Source organism: Schistocerca gregaria, chromosome 3 (genome assembly GCF_023897955.1).
Source record: "Schistocerca gregaria isolate iqSchGreg1 chromosome 3, iqSchGreg1.2, whole genome shotgun sequence".
NCBI classification, from domain to species: domain Eukaryota; kingdom Metazoa; phylum Arthropoda; class Insecta; order Orthoptera; family Acrididae; genus Schistocerca; species Schistocerca gregaria.
The window spans coordinates 699,181,183-699,198,376 of NC_064922.1; the positions used below are offsets into that span (position 1 = coordinate 699,181,183).

At 36.1% G+C, this 17,194-nt stretch overlaps 1 protein-coding gene across 18 annotated transcripts in view; it reads left to right on the plus strand.

Moving 5' to 3' along the window:
- Nucleotides 1-17,194, plus strand: part of LOC126354708 (MAP kinase-activating death domain protein) — a 684,767-nt gene that overhangs the window by 444,481 nt on the left and 223,092 nt on the right. For all 18 annotated transcript variants that reach the window (XM_050004532.1, XM_050004534.1, XM_050004547.1 and 15 more), the window contains 2 exons: nt 2,935-3,064; nt 16,401-16,549. In XM_050004532.1, coding sequence (XP_049860489.1) covers nt 2,935-3,064; nt 16,401-16,549 — 279 coding nt within the window. The remainder of the gene's footprint in view (nt 1-2,934; nt 3,065-16,400; nt 16,550-17,194) is intronic.

Genomic DNA, 17,194 nt, shown 5'->3' on the forward strand with positions numbered 1-17,194 from the left:
AATTGACACTATCCAACACTCAAACTGTGAGACACAGAAATGAAACACACATCTGCTCAATAGTTCCTTTTATTCTACAACAGAATTTCTAAAATGGAGGGGGAGCTATTGAACATAGTTATGTGTAAATCACAGCTAAACACTATTTAGCTCAAGATAATCATATAAATGGTCAGTACATTGCCACATTTGTGCTGAAAAAAGTATTGAAAATGTAAAACTTAGATGTTTTGGTTGTCCTGTTCTGGTGTCCATGTTCCACTAATTGGTACACAGATTCTTCTATTTCATGTAATATCAAGGCCATTTTTTAAACATGTATGTTTGTTAGGTATTGGGGGGACAAAAGGAAAATTTTAAGCCTAGAATACATTCAGAATAAGAGTGACATAAAAAAATGTATGTTGGATTTTGGGAATCAGGTGATAATTATTACAAGGAAACGCCAAAAACAAAAGTGGATAAATGAGAACTAAGATATAATCCAAAGTACTAAAGTTTGATTAAATCAATGCTTGAATTAGGCAGTTTCAGCCTAGAGTACAACAGCAAGCCATGAGTATTTGATTTCAGTGTTGAGACACTAGTTTTTAGAGTACTACAGTTCACACATGGCTTTATGTGCTGGTTTGGGGAAACACATTTATAATTTCTTAACTATGTTCTAAACACATGCTACACAACTATTTAAATCCTACCTGTATACATAGAACAAGATCATAGTACTCAAGTAGGTAAAATGTTTGTCTTTTATTAACTACAACAAACTGGAGGTGGATAATATTGACTGCTGCTCATAGTGCCCAGTGGGTAACACGATTTGTGAAAGTACAAGCAAGGGGTAAAATAGTAAGCGGGAGAGGGTGGACTGTCAGAGTCTATATGCTCTGGGACAATTGGGAAATCTGGGAATTTTTCCACCCAGGAAAAATCTGAGAAAAACCCAGGAATTTTTTAGAATTCCATGAATTATTCATTGTTTTAGTTTTCAGTTAAATTTTTGTGGTTTTGACTGGTAAAAACTAATACTCTAACAAAGAATTTTACTTTAGTCTGCTACTGCAGAATTATATTACAGCAATGAAACATAAACAAGAGAATAATGCCAAAATAAAACTTTCACAGCAAGATGTGCAAAAGGCTTTAGGATGAAGACCATGCAATTCGTCATAACACCAAACTGCTTTCGATTAACATGATATCACAACTGTTTACATTTCTAACAGGTTGCAGTAAAATATTACAAATGGTGGCGTGAGAAGCATTACTTTCAAGATAAAGTTCCTTTTACACAAAATGAATTATGTTATGTATGAGAAAGTGCAATGAGTTTCTTACATCATGGAGTGTTAGACTATGATTCAAAACTTATAACTGTGGATCAGCCACTTAGAAAAATTTTTGGCCCAGAAGACGAGCCATTTGTGTCACTATTTACAGTTTTTCTGGCATGCTAAAAAAAGACCAAGATCAAGGTTAGTTTTTCATATTTATTTTAATTCTTTCATGGATTACAAATTATGCAATAATGATGCCAAAAAATATAATAATCCTTTTAAAAATGTACAAAGTGATTTCTTAAGTGGTTTCACTTGTAACTCACTCTTCTGTGGGAAAGTCAAAGTGCTTGACGGAACATGTATTCAGCCAGGTATCCCTCTAAATGTTCAGTGCATAGCTGTAAAATTTATAATCATGCTTTTCAGAAATATCCAGCTGTGCTCTTAGGATCTTGCCTAGCCACACCCATGGAAAACAATGGCTAAAAAATTTTGACAACCAATATTATATCTGATAGCTTAGCTTTTGTTGTATCTATACTGTATGAATATTAACTCAAACCATTAGCTTCGTCTATTTGTGTGTCCGTGTTACTTCACAGTGATGTTTGCTGTTGGCTGATTACGCCACATGTTCTATGCTCTGAATACCTGCTGTCATTGATTGGCAAGATCACATGACATGAGCTATGATTGGCTGACAAAAGCACATAAAAGTTTCGATTCAACACCTGCAGTGCTGTATTTTGTGGAATTTTTGTTTATACTTCTGTAATACAAAAATATGCAGTGTAAATGTTGCCACTCATCAAAGATGTTTCTGGAATGTGTTGTTTTTTTGCTCTGTTTCATTTCCTAAAGCACTGCGAAACTTTATGCCGATGTGTAAAACATTTGCCATTCATAGAATTGATAAGGTTTACAGCTCTAATGGAAAGTGTATTGTCACTTAACATGGAAACAACATACTTTCACCAGGGGTACAGTATACTTTCACCCAGGAAAAAGTGTACTTTCATCCCACAAAAAGTGTTTTTTTATCTGGGAAATCAGGGAGAAAGCCAGGATTTTCTTTAGTTTGACTGTGTGTACCCCCCAATAGTTTTATTTACATGACAGTTACATATGTTCATATGTGTGTGAAATCTTATGGGACTTAACTGCTAAGGTCATCAGTCCCTAAGCTTACACACTACTTAACCTAAATTATCCTAAGGACAAACACACACACCCGTGCCTATGGGAGGACTCGCACCTCCGCCAGGACCAACTGCACAGTCCATGACTGCAGCACCTTAGACCGCTCAGCTAATCCTGCATGACAAAATTATATAGTCTCTAATAATTTATGTTTTCCAATAAAATGTTATGCTAAAGTCTAGAAAATAAATACGAAACAGAAATAATAGACATAAAGGAAACAGTGCTCTGTAATAGATGCTTGAAAACTTCTTTCATTGACTTTTGCATAATCTTCAGATTCTGTAAGGTAATGTCTTATCTTAAAGTGCTTTGACTGGTTTATACATTCATGAACTTCTAATGTAGTTCGTTAGTTCATGGATAAACTGACAAACTCAAACTGTACTCGGAACTAGCATTTTATGAGGCAGTAGTGCTTTGTTATGACTAACAGACTTCCATTCTGTTCCAGGCATCAAGTCCATTTGGAAGTCATGAAAATCTGAAGTCTCCGCAGAGCCCACATGGTTTCCAGCTTCCCCCTCACTCCGATTTTTATCCTCCAGACAGTTCTCGGAAGTCATCTCAGGCTGGTATTTATGGTGAGTGGCATCGAATGCACAGCTTATTTGTCCTTCATTTCAGTTTATTGATTATGAATTATTTTTGTCAAAAATGTCATCTTTCCTCTGTAGGGTTATTATGAGAGTATATTTTTCAAAAATGTTAATTTTTTGGCGATATTCTTATAGTACTAAATTGATTTGTTATATATATATATATATATATATATATATATATATATATATATATATATCCTCATCACTTCTCTCTTTCTTTTCCTCAATTGTTTTTGTCTTTTTTTTCCATACTGATATTTTATTTTACTTAGTTGATGTGCTGCATCTTTTTTTCCATACTGATATTTTATTTTACTTAGTTGATGTGCTGCATCTATCTTTCTTACTTTATCAGCTATTTACCTCATGCGCCTTTCCATCTTCATTGACAGTGATGTGTTTTGCAAAACCTGTGTCTGTAACATTATGTCCTGTTGCTGGCAACAAGTACAGTTTGTTTGTTTTCTGTTTTGCCTGTCACATGGATTCCTCATGATTTCCACTATTTACACTTTTCAGTATTTTAACCCTCTCATTTTGAACATTGTATCTGATTGATCAGTTATGATGGAAATTCCCTAACAAATTAAAAAATCTCTTTGTTATGAGTGACCTTACGTTACATTTTTGGTTAGTAGCAGAGAAGTAACTAAATTTCAAAATGGTTATCCAATGTGCAATTTATCCAAGTATAAATTGTGCTCTTCCAATTGTAAATTGCACTGTACTGTGTATCATGAAGCTACAGTTCTGCAAAATAACTGATGAAATCAGAATAGGAAACAGTGTTATCTGCAATTACAGGTGAGGCAACTAAGACTGGCTACCTCCAAATATATTCGTAATGAATAAATATATCTAGGTGCAATTTTTGCCACATTATAGAGGACCATATTATAAATTTCCTGATCTTTGCAAGTAATTTTTATCATTTAATATCTCAAATTAGAACATTTACTTTGTTTTTATTGTAACGGAACTATAATTTTTCTGTGACATTTGAAAGAACCTTCTAAGAGAACTTCAATGACATAACATGTGTAGGATTTGATCAAATAAAATCAAGATAACAGCACCACAAACAAGTGACCTGCCTTCAGATGAAGAGGTTCTGCAAGCATCTGCCCTATTTATACCAAATGTAAGTAAACATGTACCTTAAGTATGGTTCTTGGGTTTACCTGTGTTCTTGGAGCCCATCAGTCTGTGTTCTGCTGTTGCAGCAATTAGATCACTTGCCCGTAAACACGTTGAGTTTTTGAAAATGTATACAACGTACATGACAGTCGAAAAAGTGAATATTATTCATAGTAAATCTCATCAATCTGTTAGAGCAGTGGTGTGGTTGTTTATTGAAGTGTATGCCAGGCACGAACAGTCTGTCTATGGATATATTATAAAAAAAGGTTCTAGAAACTGGATGTGTGGAGAATAAAATACACCAAGGTAAAAGAGGAGCAACTCATGTAATAAATTATGATTAAAGACCATATTATATGCATCATAAAAACCTTAAAATATGCATGAAAATGTTTAAAAATGCATGAAAAGTGTTGAAATATGCAAGATCAAATAATTAAACAAACATGGTAGTTGCTGTGTGCATTATATCTCAAAGTTGAACCTATGCATATCACTTATGAGGAAGAGTGCCGGCCATGCAAAAAATCAGTACATTTAGCATGCTGATATCATTTTCAGAATACTTTCTGGTAGAGTTTAGGAAAGGGGCCTTTCTGGGATTATTTTCTGAAAATTTGCATACCATGTTTTAAGAATTGTTCCTTCTTTGCTATTGTTGTTGGTAACAAGTGGATATGATGCGAGTGAGTTGCAGCAAAATAATCAATATGTACAGAACTAACCTTGAGATATATCACATGCAGAGGGGCATGCTCAAAAACTCCATAATATTTTATTTAATAAACAACATACAACCATGAAGTTTTTGGAACAGCATTAACTTTTAATTAATACTATTGGACCAAAGCACCATTTATGATTTATTTTATGTTTTTCTATTATTGTAAACATGAATGATCAAGTACTGTTCCAAATGTTCAGTAGTAAGATTGTGTGTTTGATAATCAAAACAGTTTTATAAGCAGAAAAGGACCATTCTATATCAACTGAGGTATCTGGGCAGTATTTGAATTTGGGTTTCTTTGTTTCTGGTAAAAGTTCAGCGGTCCCATTAATAAAACTATTAATTTGGCACCAGGGTCCAATGCCTGGGTTATTGTTTAAAATGTTTTCAAACTTTTCTTTAAGTTTTCTTCGGAATACCTCTAGCAATGACGAGTTCACTAGAATATTTTCATTTGTTAACTGAATAGATTCATTCAATGGCAAATCTTGAGTTTCAAGCTTTTTAATACTTGCAGGTATATGGGAAAAATGAGTGCTAATCACAGCAATGTCTTTTTTAATATTGCAACCATTAAAAGCTTCCTTGCACTAGCAAACTGCCAGAGCCTCTACATTATCAATGTCATTTATTACCCCTCTAATGGCCTCGAAATGTTCATTGTAGAAAAATACAGCTTCCATGTACCCAAACAAGTTACCACTGGTTCAGGAGGTAGTTTTTCTTTGTAGGTCTTGATGTGAACACGAGTGTTTAGAAATACTTTCTTTGTGGATGAAATCAGTTTATTTACATTCACAAACATGGAACGTACTTCTTCAGCAAGGCAATATACTCCATGATCAAAGCACATACCATGAATCAAATTGGGATAAAATACTCAGAGGGCATTTCCTGCTTTGATCATACAGGGAGCAGCATCTGAAATAAACACGAACACCCTTTCATCTGCAGAAGTTCTAGAAATATTTTTCTAATATCCTCATTCACAAATCTGGCGATCGTAGAATGATTTACTTTTTCAAGTTCTTTGCAGGCCACTAAATAGGAGGAAGAAAGCTCTTCTTTTAAAGCACCAACAATTAAATTTGCGTTGTAATGGCCATAAGTGCCTGCAGTTTTTTCAACTGAAATCCAGATAATGCTGTCATTGAGTTTATTGAGTATTTCTGCCAGAGCATTTGCATAAATTGTCGGTGTGTAATTTTTATGCAATGTTGATTCATCTGGTATATTTTGATTTAAGTATTATTTGCACAGTTAGCCTTTGAGGACAGGGTTTGTAAGTTTGTGAAGAGGAATATTGCTTGCAATGAATGCTTCACATAGATCCATGTTAAACTGACTGTTTTGTTACCTTTGGACAAATCCCTGCTACTGCAGCTTGCTGTTGTCAGAAGTTGTTGTTGTGGTCCTTTCTTTGCATTCCTGTGATATGAAGACTTGTCTTGACAGGCTGGTCTATTTGAAACTTTTTTTTTTGTTGCATGAAACGTATTTTTTGTAAACTTGGCAGTATATAACACTTCCATCATATGTAAATGTTCCAGGATGGTCACCTATCCACAAAACAATTTCTTTTTTCAGGTGGCATGGTGCACAACACATTACACACTACATGTTGTTAACATTTTCAACTGTGTAAAAGTAAATAGAAAACTAAACTGAAACAATGACGTGTGACTAAACATTGTGTAGCTCAATCTAATTGCTGCTGACACACATAGTATGACAGCAGAGGGGATTGACAGAGGCACAGACACAGGAGCATTGACTCTGTCTGCCTGTTACTGTTCCTCTTATGTAGTGATTTCGCTAGGCAGTGACCTCTTGGATAGTGATTGCACGCACTTCTAGGTTGCCGTCAATCTGTGAGACACCAAAACCAGATCGAGCTAGAGACCACTCATCTAAGTTTTTAAAATATTGTAAACATAGAGCAAAAATATGCATAGTCACTAGTTTTTAGTTAAAATATGTAATAACCAATGAAAGTGATCCAAGTATGGAAATGCATGTGCTACATGCAGATGCATATAATCCGGTCTCTTATGACAACATTATATGAGTAGTAACACATAATGCAAATGTCAATAGGAGGCATCACAGTAGTTTGAGAGGGATCAACCAAATGAGTGTTTTGTGAGCACTTCATTTCATAATATTTGACACCCTTCACTTTTTGGTACATCTACAGTTGCGTAACAGTGGCTTTCAAAATGGGTTACAGTTTTCTGAATGTTATGTACGAAAAGTGAAAATGTTGCAGCATATCTCTTCGGAATTTTTTCTGATTAACAAGTATTGTTTACAAATGATGGGCAAGTCAGTCTTTGCAGTATGCACCAATTGTCAGTTGAAAATGCCTACTGACTCCAAGAAATAGATAAAAAAATGTTTTTTTGTCTCTCAACATTTAGTGAATGTCAGGGAATTCGCCATATTTTCCACTATAACTTGGCAAAAACTGCACCATGGTATATTTATTCATTCTGTGTACATTTTTGAGGTGGCATGTCTTAGCTCTTTCACCCTCTATTTCTGAATATATTATAACATGCAACCCTTTGAGTGATTTATCTGTTGTTTAAATTATGTAAATCTCTGTGGCTGAACACTATTTATCCTAACCAAATAAAAGAATCTGATGAATTTAATAAATATGTTGAAATTTAATTAATTAATGCAGAAAAAGTGGAAAATGCCACATTCTTTTAATAAATTCATTGCCGTGGTATCAACTGTGAAAAAAAAAAAAAAAAAAAAAAAAAAAAAAAAATTGTATCTGATTCCCTTGACTGAATTAGTGTAATTGAATTACTCAACACACCTTCAACACACAGCAGATGCCAATCATAAAATTTCTTATAATCTACTGTGTATACAATGTGTGAGTGTGGATTGGCCACCAGCAGTTTATTATAGGGCCATATTTACAGTTTTTGAGTGTGGCTTTACACTGTGCTGCTATGAATGACAACCCAAATTGCATGAAATAACTGATGATGCCCTACCTGTATGAAATGCATCATTTTTGAGCCAACAAAGAGCTTTCTGAAATCTAAGACTGTTTTCAATGTCAATTTAGATTAAAATAACTTAGAAACAATGAATGTTGAAAGTACTCGTGGTAAACAGCTACTAAGTAAAATAAACATAGCAGTTGAAAATTGGTTATGTTTTGTGTAAATCTGGAAAATAATTGATGAAACTTTTGGTTACTTTTGATGAATAATGACATCAAAATGTCAGTTTCATTCCTAGGCATAACAACATTTGCTTCAGTGGAGACAGTGTGAAGTAATTGCACATTATTATTATGATGTGCCAAGTGATAAAATATCCGGTTCTCTTCATACACTAAATCATGGCCAAGTCAGTTCATTTAACAGACAACCTATATGCCTATAATAACCTCCTACATATCATCATTTTTATTCCTAGCTTTAAAACTGAATTACACTAATTCAGTCAAGGGAATCTGATACAATTTTATTATTTTTTTTCAGAGTCGGTACCATAACTTTAAAAGCAGCATAGTGTAAGGCCATGCTCAAAAACTGTAAATATGGCGCCATAGCAAACTGCTGGTGGCCAATCCACACTCACACAGTGTATACACAGTGGATTATGAGAAATTTTATGATTGGCACCAACTATATGGGCTTTTGGAGCTAGTGCACCCTTGGCGACTGCACCACACAAAGCTTTACACCTTGCCTGGGTCCATCAACACTGACATTGGGCTGTTGATGGCTGAGGTGGGGCTTTACCATGGGTGTTATCAACATTAATTGTAATGTACAAATCATATACAGTATGGACAATCCAGGTAGAATCCGAATAATTTATGGAGTATAGGAAGCAACTCACTGAAATGTAAGAAGTGCAGAACTGTTGAAAGGCACATGTAGGCACATATACACTGAAGTAGCAAAGAAGTATAGGCATGCATATTCAAATACAGAGATACGTAAACAGGCAGAATACAGCTCTGTGGTTGGCAGTGTTCATATAAGACAACAAGTGTCTGGAGCAGTTGTTAGATCTGTTACTGCTGCTACAATGGCAGCTTATCAAGACTTAAGTGAGTTTGAATGTATGGCACACAAGCAATGGGATACAGCATCTCTGAGGTAGCAGCAAAGTGTGGATTTTCCTGAAAAACCGTTTTACGAATGTACCATGAATCATAGTATGAAGGCTTTCACGACCGGATGACATATCTTCCGGAAGGTTTACCAGAAGATATGCACCATGAATATCAGGAATCTGTTAAAATATCAAGTTTCCAACATTGCTTCAGCCAGTAAAAGATCCTCCAAGAACAGGACCAATAATGACTGAAAAGAATCGTTTAACATGACAGTAGAGCAACCCTTCCACAAATTGTTGCACATTTCAATGCTGGGCCATTAACAAGTGTCAGCATGTGAACCATTCAACGAAACATCAACTATATGGGCTTTTGGAGCCAAAGGCCCACTAGTGCAACCTTGCACCCTTGATGACTGCACAGCACAAAGCTTTACACCTTGCCTGGGCCCATCAACACTGACATTGGACTGTTGATGGCTGGAAACATCTTGCCTGGCCGAGCAAGTCTCATTTCCAATTGTATCAAGCAAATGGAAGTGTATGGGTATGGAATCTAGAGATCCTGCATGTGAGCAAGAGACTGTTCAAGTTGGTGGAGGCTCTGTAATGGTGTGGGGCATGTGCAGTTGGAGTGATGTGGGACCCCTGGATAAGACTCTTACAGGTGCCATTGCAGGGAAGCAGCTTACTCACGCCGTATAAAATTCACAGCAGTCTTTCCATTGTGTGCCAGCCAGTCCACTGTAACAAGCTCTGACGTCATAAATGTTGTGCAATACTTTAAAAATCAAGTAAATAACCTAAAACGTTTCTAGCATGTCAGGAGTAATAATAAATCAGCATGTGTTGAATATCAGTTCAATAGCTTTAACCATTTTCGAGATTTGGACGTTTTTCTGTAAAAATCATTGGCACAACAGAAAAGAGCTAGTAACTTAAAAATTTATATTTAGATTCCGTTTGCATAATAATTTAATAGAAACAGTGTTCTGGATCCCACAAATTAAAATTTTAGTTGAAATTCATGATTTTCTGTTTTTGTCTTAAAAATTAAGGAAGCAAGATAAATTAAGTAAGTGAATAAATAAAGCTAGGATGTTTAAATTTAAGTAGAAGGGAGATCCGCTATAATCATAAAGATATGAGAAGTTTCAACTGAACAACTATAAAACTATAGCGATAGCGTATCTTCAAAGGGCAAGTTCAGAGCTCGTCTACTGCGTGTAGTGTAATTAAATTAATTCTCTCGCCAAAAATATTGGACTCAGCCACGTCAGACTTTTATTATGATTACTTACCTGTGTGCTGATTGCACATTTAAATTGAGAGCTTCATGGGCCATCAGCAAAGGAAGCAATGATTTATTTAATAACTTAAAGTGGTGCATTACTAGACCAGTGGCTAGTCGGGAGAGCCGATTTAATCAGGCATTCCCTTAGCCGTCTGTACCGCAACTTTCTATATAAGAACGGTGCGCAAGAAAAATAGGCCCCAGTTCTCTCCAGATGCTGATCAGCGCACCATCTGTGCCGGGAGTCGCATCGCGTCGGTATCATTGCTATAAACAGCCTCGGATGCCGTAATAAGTTACTCGGGATACACGTAACCATGAAATCATTTTCGAATGTAGTGTTAATTCTGGGATGACTTTGATGATCTATCTTCAGTTTGTGTATGTCGTATTTTCACGTGCCACCGCGGGACAGACATTCTACCATTATTTAGCGTGGCGTTTCATGAACATTATCATCAAATTATGGCGAGCATTCACTTAAACATTTAATTTGTACAGTTATAGTTGCATCAGTGCATTAGACTCTGAAATGCTCTGGTAGTTGGATTGTGTGGATTCTTTTTGGTCTGTGACTTTCAGAATATAGTGAACATTTTTGAAAGAATCGTTTTTGATTATGAATCCCAGACAATCTCCTAATTCCTCAGAGCTATAAACTGTAGCTATAAGTGTATTTCTCAGTTGAAGTGGGCACTAGGAATTCTAATTACAGGCTTCACATTTTGCTAATCACTTTCTGGTTGCCAATATTGTAGTTAGAGAGCCGGTGTTGAGAACGGCAAACAACAGCATTAAATAAATCATAGGAACATTTCATTAACAATTATTTCCATATGCAGCCCCACACATGGTGCATCGTTGGGAAAGACATTCCACATTTATTTCAATAACAATAATTCCTCACGCCACCCCACACCATGTACATAAGCATCCTGTCTGATCACCTGCGTCCGTTCATGTCCATTGTGTATTCCGATGGACTTAGGCAATTCCAGCAGGACAATGTGGCACCCCACATGTCCAGAATTGCTACAAAGTGGCTCCAGGAACATTTTTCTGAATTTTTCTGCTGGCAACCAAATTCCCCAGACATGAACCTTATTGATCATACATGGGATGCCTTTCTATGTGCTGTTTAGAAGACCTAATATTCTTACGGATTTATGGACAGCCGTGCAGGATTCCTGGTGTCAAATCCCTCTAGCACTGCTTCAGACATTAATCAAGTCCACACCATATTGTGTTGTGGCCCTTCTGCATGCTCGCGGGGACCCTATACAATATTAGGCTGTTGTGCTGGTTTCTTTGGCTCTTCAGTGTACAAGACTGAGAACTTTTGTATTCTTTTTCATGACTATGAAGCACACATACTTACAACACTGTATCCACACAGGAGAGAGAGAGAGAGAGAGAGAGAGAGAGAGAGAGTGTGTGTGTGTGTGTGTGTGTGTGTGTGTGTGTGTGTGTGTGTGTGTGTGTGTGTGTGTGTGTACTCTGTAGCTGTGAAAAAGGATTTGTTGAAAAACTAGCAAAGTTACAGTCTTGTGTGTGTGCCATTTGATGTCTCAATGCCTCTACTGTTTGGTGGGTTGATACTTTACTCTTTAAATTATTTATTATCCCATACGTGAGAAATACTTGGTGAAGGTGTTGTTGATTTCTGCTACCTTTGTTAATAATCTTGACTATTGTTCTGTAATTTTCTAAAAGCCTCTTTCTGGTTTTGTGTCAGTTTCATCCCCCCCCCCCTTTTTTTAATTTTCTCTGGTAATGAATATCAAATAAACAAGCCATGTAATATTTTCTTAGCACCTATTGACTTGTAATGGTTTCTGAGTCAATAAATTTTTGATTGTTGAAATAGGTGAAGTCGCTATTTCATTCAGCTCAATATGAATCCAGCTACTCATTCTTCATTACATTCAGTGAAGATTTCATCAAGTATTTGCTTAGAACAAAAATGAAGAACGGTCAATACTCAGCTGTAGCTGATTTCAAAATAGAATGTATGTTATGTGGAAATGATTTAAAAATAAAATTTATAGTATTTGGAAATGATTGACTATGTCACTGCATCCATAAGTAGAAGTGTTTGATTATCTGAGCCTATTAACTATAGATGAGTTGTGGCCTTGGCTCATTCTTGATCATTGATTATCGTTTTCTTCCTGGAATTTCCATTATTGTAATAAAAAACTTATTTAGACTTTTAGCAAATGGAACCTTCACTTGGGAAAACCATAAAATCCCAGGAAGACAGAATTAGTGACCTACTTTATCTTCAGAACGTGAAATTTTGGGTACTTCTGACAGACTCACATAAAACTGCAAAGAACTATCATAGCTTTCAGAACAATTGTTTGCTTCCTTGGGAAGGAAAGAGAGGTGGAGAGGAGAAGTGTAGATTGGAGGGGCAGGTCACAACTACTGTTCTGGGAACAAAGGGAGACAAAGATGAAAAGGATGACAACAGAGAGAGGAGAAGATCAAAGATATTACATTGGCATTGTGGTGGCTTCTCTTCATAGGTGACTGAAGGATAGAGTGAGAAGTAAAGACTGATTAAGACAAAAAAGAGAAATGAAATTAGTGGTGCTATTAAGAATTAAGAAAGTGGGAAAGGAAATGGAGGAAAATCAATGAGTTTGAATGGTGGGAAGGAGGCATAAGATAATGTATTTTGTCTAGGATAATCGTTGTACCAAAATACGTCTGTTTGATGTACGCACTTAATTATAGTAAGTTCTTTTGGTAATCAGGGTTATTTTGTGTATGATTCACATTGTATTGTTGCATACAAGATTATGCAAGTTATTGCAAATGTAGATGAATTTAAGCAACCTTTTTCGTAAACATATTTCATAAAAGAAATGGAAGTAACATTCAATAGTGCCAATAGAGTAATAAATGTACTCACAGCTCTTTAAATGTCTAGAACATTCCTTGTCCCCATCACAAGTACTGAATAATTCTAAAGCTAGGTCTACAAATATTGTGTCCATGGTGTAACCCTAGGCATGATCAAAGATGATTTAGATGTTATGTATTTAAACTTTTGGATTTTGATGCCCTTGGTTTTTGCATTTCAGTTATTTTTCTGACAAGATTCTTTGTCAGTGGCATCAGATTCACTTCAATACATTGCAGCACTCTGGGCACACCATTATGTATATAGTTTCATTTTGTTTGTACAATTCTGCATGCTTAGCAGCTTTGTATCATGTATACCTGTAACTGTCACATTCTTGAATGGCATTATGTTTCCTCAATGATTCTGAGCCCCACTATTTTAAAAAAATAAAGCACTTATTTGTAAACTTATACATACGGTATGGGGGAGAGCAACTTGCCTATTTGCATTTGGCACCCTGAAGCAGAGGTCGCTCTGAGAAGTTTGGGGTTAGGCACATTCGAGAGGGCAGAGTGTAAAGCTGTAGCTTCAGTGTTTCATTTAGTATCATGGAGTGGACAAAACTGGAACATATTTTCACTATTGATGCATGCTTTTGTAATGGTCACTCTATCATTGCCATGCGATGAGCATTGCATATCCATTTCAATAGCATGCCTTGAGTTTGTTCCTGGCTGGCAGTTACTTGTTTCATGAGTAAACAATTTCAGGGAAACTGGTGATGAGAAAGGAAGAGGGGGGAGGGGGGGGGGGGCTTCCATGAGCAGCAAGGTCACCCCAGAACATTGGGTAGATAAGGGTTTCTGTTTTGTGATCCTCCAGTGCTCTATCCACAAACATGTGGCTTCTCTTGGGTTGTCTTCTCATTCTGTGGGGTGAATCCTTTATGAAGAACTAAAATTTCATTCCTACAAGTTAGCTGTGGTGCAGGAACTATATCTGCAGACCCGGAAATTATTAGAAGGAAAAAAAAGTATGTCTATGAGATTTTGTTGCTTGAGAAAATGTATGTGAGGTGCTTTTTTTCGCATGCCTAACAATGAACTTGTTCTCTTCACTGATGAGTCTCACTTCCATCTTCTGGGATCTGTAAATAGGCATAACATATGCTATTGGAATTCACAGTGTCCAACTATACCGTATTAAAACTAGCAATAATTGGTTCATGATTTTTTGAAGAATATTGATGGGCAGTTTTGGTGACTTGTGACCATTAAGTCCACATAATTCGGGAGTTTTTCCTGCCAACACTCAATGAGTTGGATGTGGGCGGCATATGGTTCAACAGGATGATGCTTCAGCACATACAGAGTGTGTTTCAGCAACTGTTTTGTGACACCACTTCCCAGGGTGCCTCATCTTCTTGAGGGGTGATCTGCACTGGCCAAGATGGTGACCTGATTAGCTCCATGTGACAGTCATGCTCTGTGCCTCATGCCCCATGTGACAATCACTTTTTTGTGGAATATTTCTAGTTCCGTTCCTCATATGAAGAACAACATTCATCAAGATGTCACCAATATACTCCTTGATATGCTGAAGAGAGTTGAAGAAAACTTCTGGTTTCAATTAACACAGTGTATTGAGAATAATGGACAGCATCTTCTTGATATCGTCTTTAAAATTGTGCAGAAAGATAGTACTGAAATGTTGTACTTGGTGCTGTTCAAAGAAATAAATATAAATCTGCAATACTTTTATTAAAATTGAATTTTTAAATAAGCCTGTTGCTCTGCCCTACTCTGTACATTATTGGTGTATATTTCATAAAGTTAGAAGCATATATAATTCCCTAAAATATTCATTTTATGTGTTTCTTTGGCAGTTATAATTAATTTTGAACTTCTAAACACACAGAAAATTGTATCTGGGACAAGAAATAAGAAAAAAATGAAAAATGTAATAGTGCATTGGTACTGAATATTGTTCTGGAAGACCACATGGGTGTAGTGAACTTTGTTGACTGATTTCAAATAAAAGATTAGTGAAGTGGCGTAACAACTGTGGTTCAGAATATATGTTAAAATGTAGATTTCCAATTTAATTGACTATGTAAATCAGCTGAGAGGTTGGAGGAAGGAAAATGTATAGGACAAAGGCTAGTAAAGTAGTGTGGTACCAGGGAATAGGACCATGCCTATTACAGTAATCCAGTGTTAAGACAGACTTCAGTTTCAGCACAGCTGTGCATTTTAATGAACCACAAACAAACAAGAAAAGTTTTCATCATAATTTTATATTACATGTGAGAAGAAATGGAGAAAGTAGGGTGGGAAGGGAAGGGGGAAGGGGTACAGTATTGGTTAAGTCATCCTTATCTTACAGGGCAGCTAGGGGTGGTAACAACATACAGCTACTAGAGCTGAAGGTGGCACAGCCATGCATGTTGAGGCTTTCTTACATCTCATACTATTATAAAACTCCATAAATTGATCTCTGGCCATGAAATGCTGATTTAATGGGCAGCTGTGTGTGAGAAATAGTTTACAGGGAAGGACATTCAAAGAAAAAAGCAAAAGTAGGTGTGTTTGAAAGGCTGCTGATTGAAGTGCTGGATGGAATAATGTTGCAGAGCAGGGTGACAAAGAATGTCTGTAAAAGAACAATTAGAATGTTAATTAACTGTTATACTGGACATTTTGTTCCCGGTGAGTTGTTCTGTACCAGCTATCATTTTGTTGCACACAGAAACCGAATACCTGTGTGAGTTTTCTGGATTTGAGATGCTGTAGGAAATTCAGCTGCCATTTTCTGGTATTCTGTTTCAGCGTTTAGTTCATGCAACTAGTATTTGTCTCCTGGTGTCCCTAGGGTTATTTTCATGCTGCTAAAACACATGGAAATATAATAACAACAACATGTTTGATACATAAAAAAATTTCACCTTGTCCAAGTCATTACTTTTTGTTTGCATATATGCCAGATGAATAATGTAGTTACTGTTGTACAGAGAATAAACTTATTTTAATATATCTGGCAGCTTTGACAGTATGTAAAACGTGAATTGTCAGTATGTTCTGAAGATACAATGACTACAGTAATATTTATGCCACACCCTGAAATGTGTCATATTGCTTTATGTGTTCATGAGTGACACATCAACAAGTCTGGCACATAAAATAATATAATGAACTATATCTTTAAACAGATTCACCTCCATCAGTGCGGTTGATTCAGGATCCTCAACAAGGAACAGAAGAAGGTGGTGATGGACAGTCTACCACTGATATGCTCCGCGATTTGCTCAATCAGAAAAGGCATTTGCTTCTATCTAAACTAACCTCCATGGACTCTGAGGTAAGCTACAATTGCAGTGGTGTAAGGAGAGCAGGGATCTTGTTCTGAATTTTATCATACCAATAGTTTCAAAAATCCACAGAACTATAGGAGCATGTTGATCTCCACTTTTCCTGCAAGTGACTTTCCCACATCTCTTCCCCATCCCAAAACCCACATTAGTTAGCTGCAAAATTAAGTAGAGTTTATGATTTGGATTATTGCTTGTTTCCCATATAATTCATTTATTTTCTTTGATGGACACTACATACCATGTAATACAGTAATCATATACATACACATCATAGCTGCCCTTACCTTTTATGAAAGGCATGATTTCTTTTGTTCCATTCCTTTTTCTTTCTGTATTTGGTGTAAAGCAGTTACAATCACTTATTTGGTGTATACTACCCATAAAAACTTTGCACATGTTTCTGATATTAATAAAACTCTGCTGTTCTTTTTATTGATATGTGCTCTTGATTTAATAAAGGAAAAAGTTATTTCATGAAAATTTATCTTCCTTATTGTGAAGCAAGAAAAAATCCATTTAGCAGTTGCTAACGCCAAAGAATCTATGTAGGAAAAGAAAGTTCTTGATTGACTAAAATGTAGTCAAGAAATTCCAATAGAAACCTATAAAGTTCCTGCCAAATGGTTGAACTC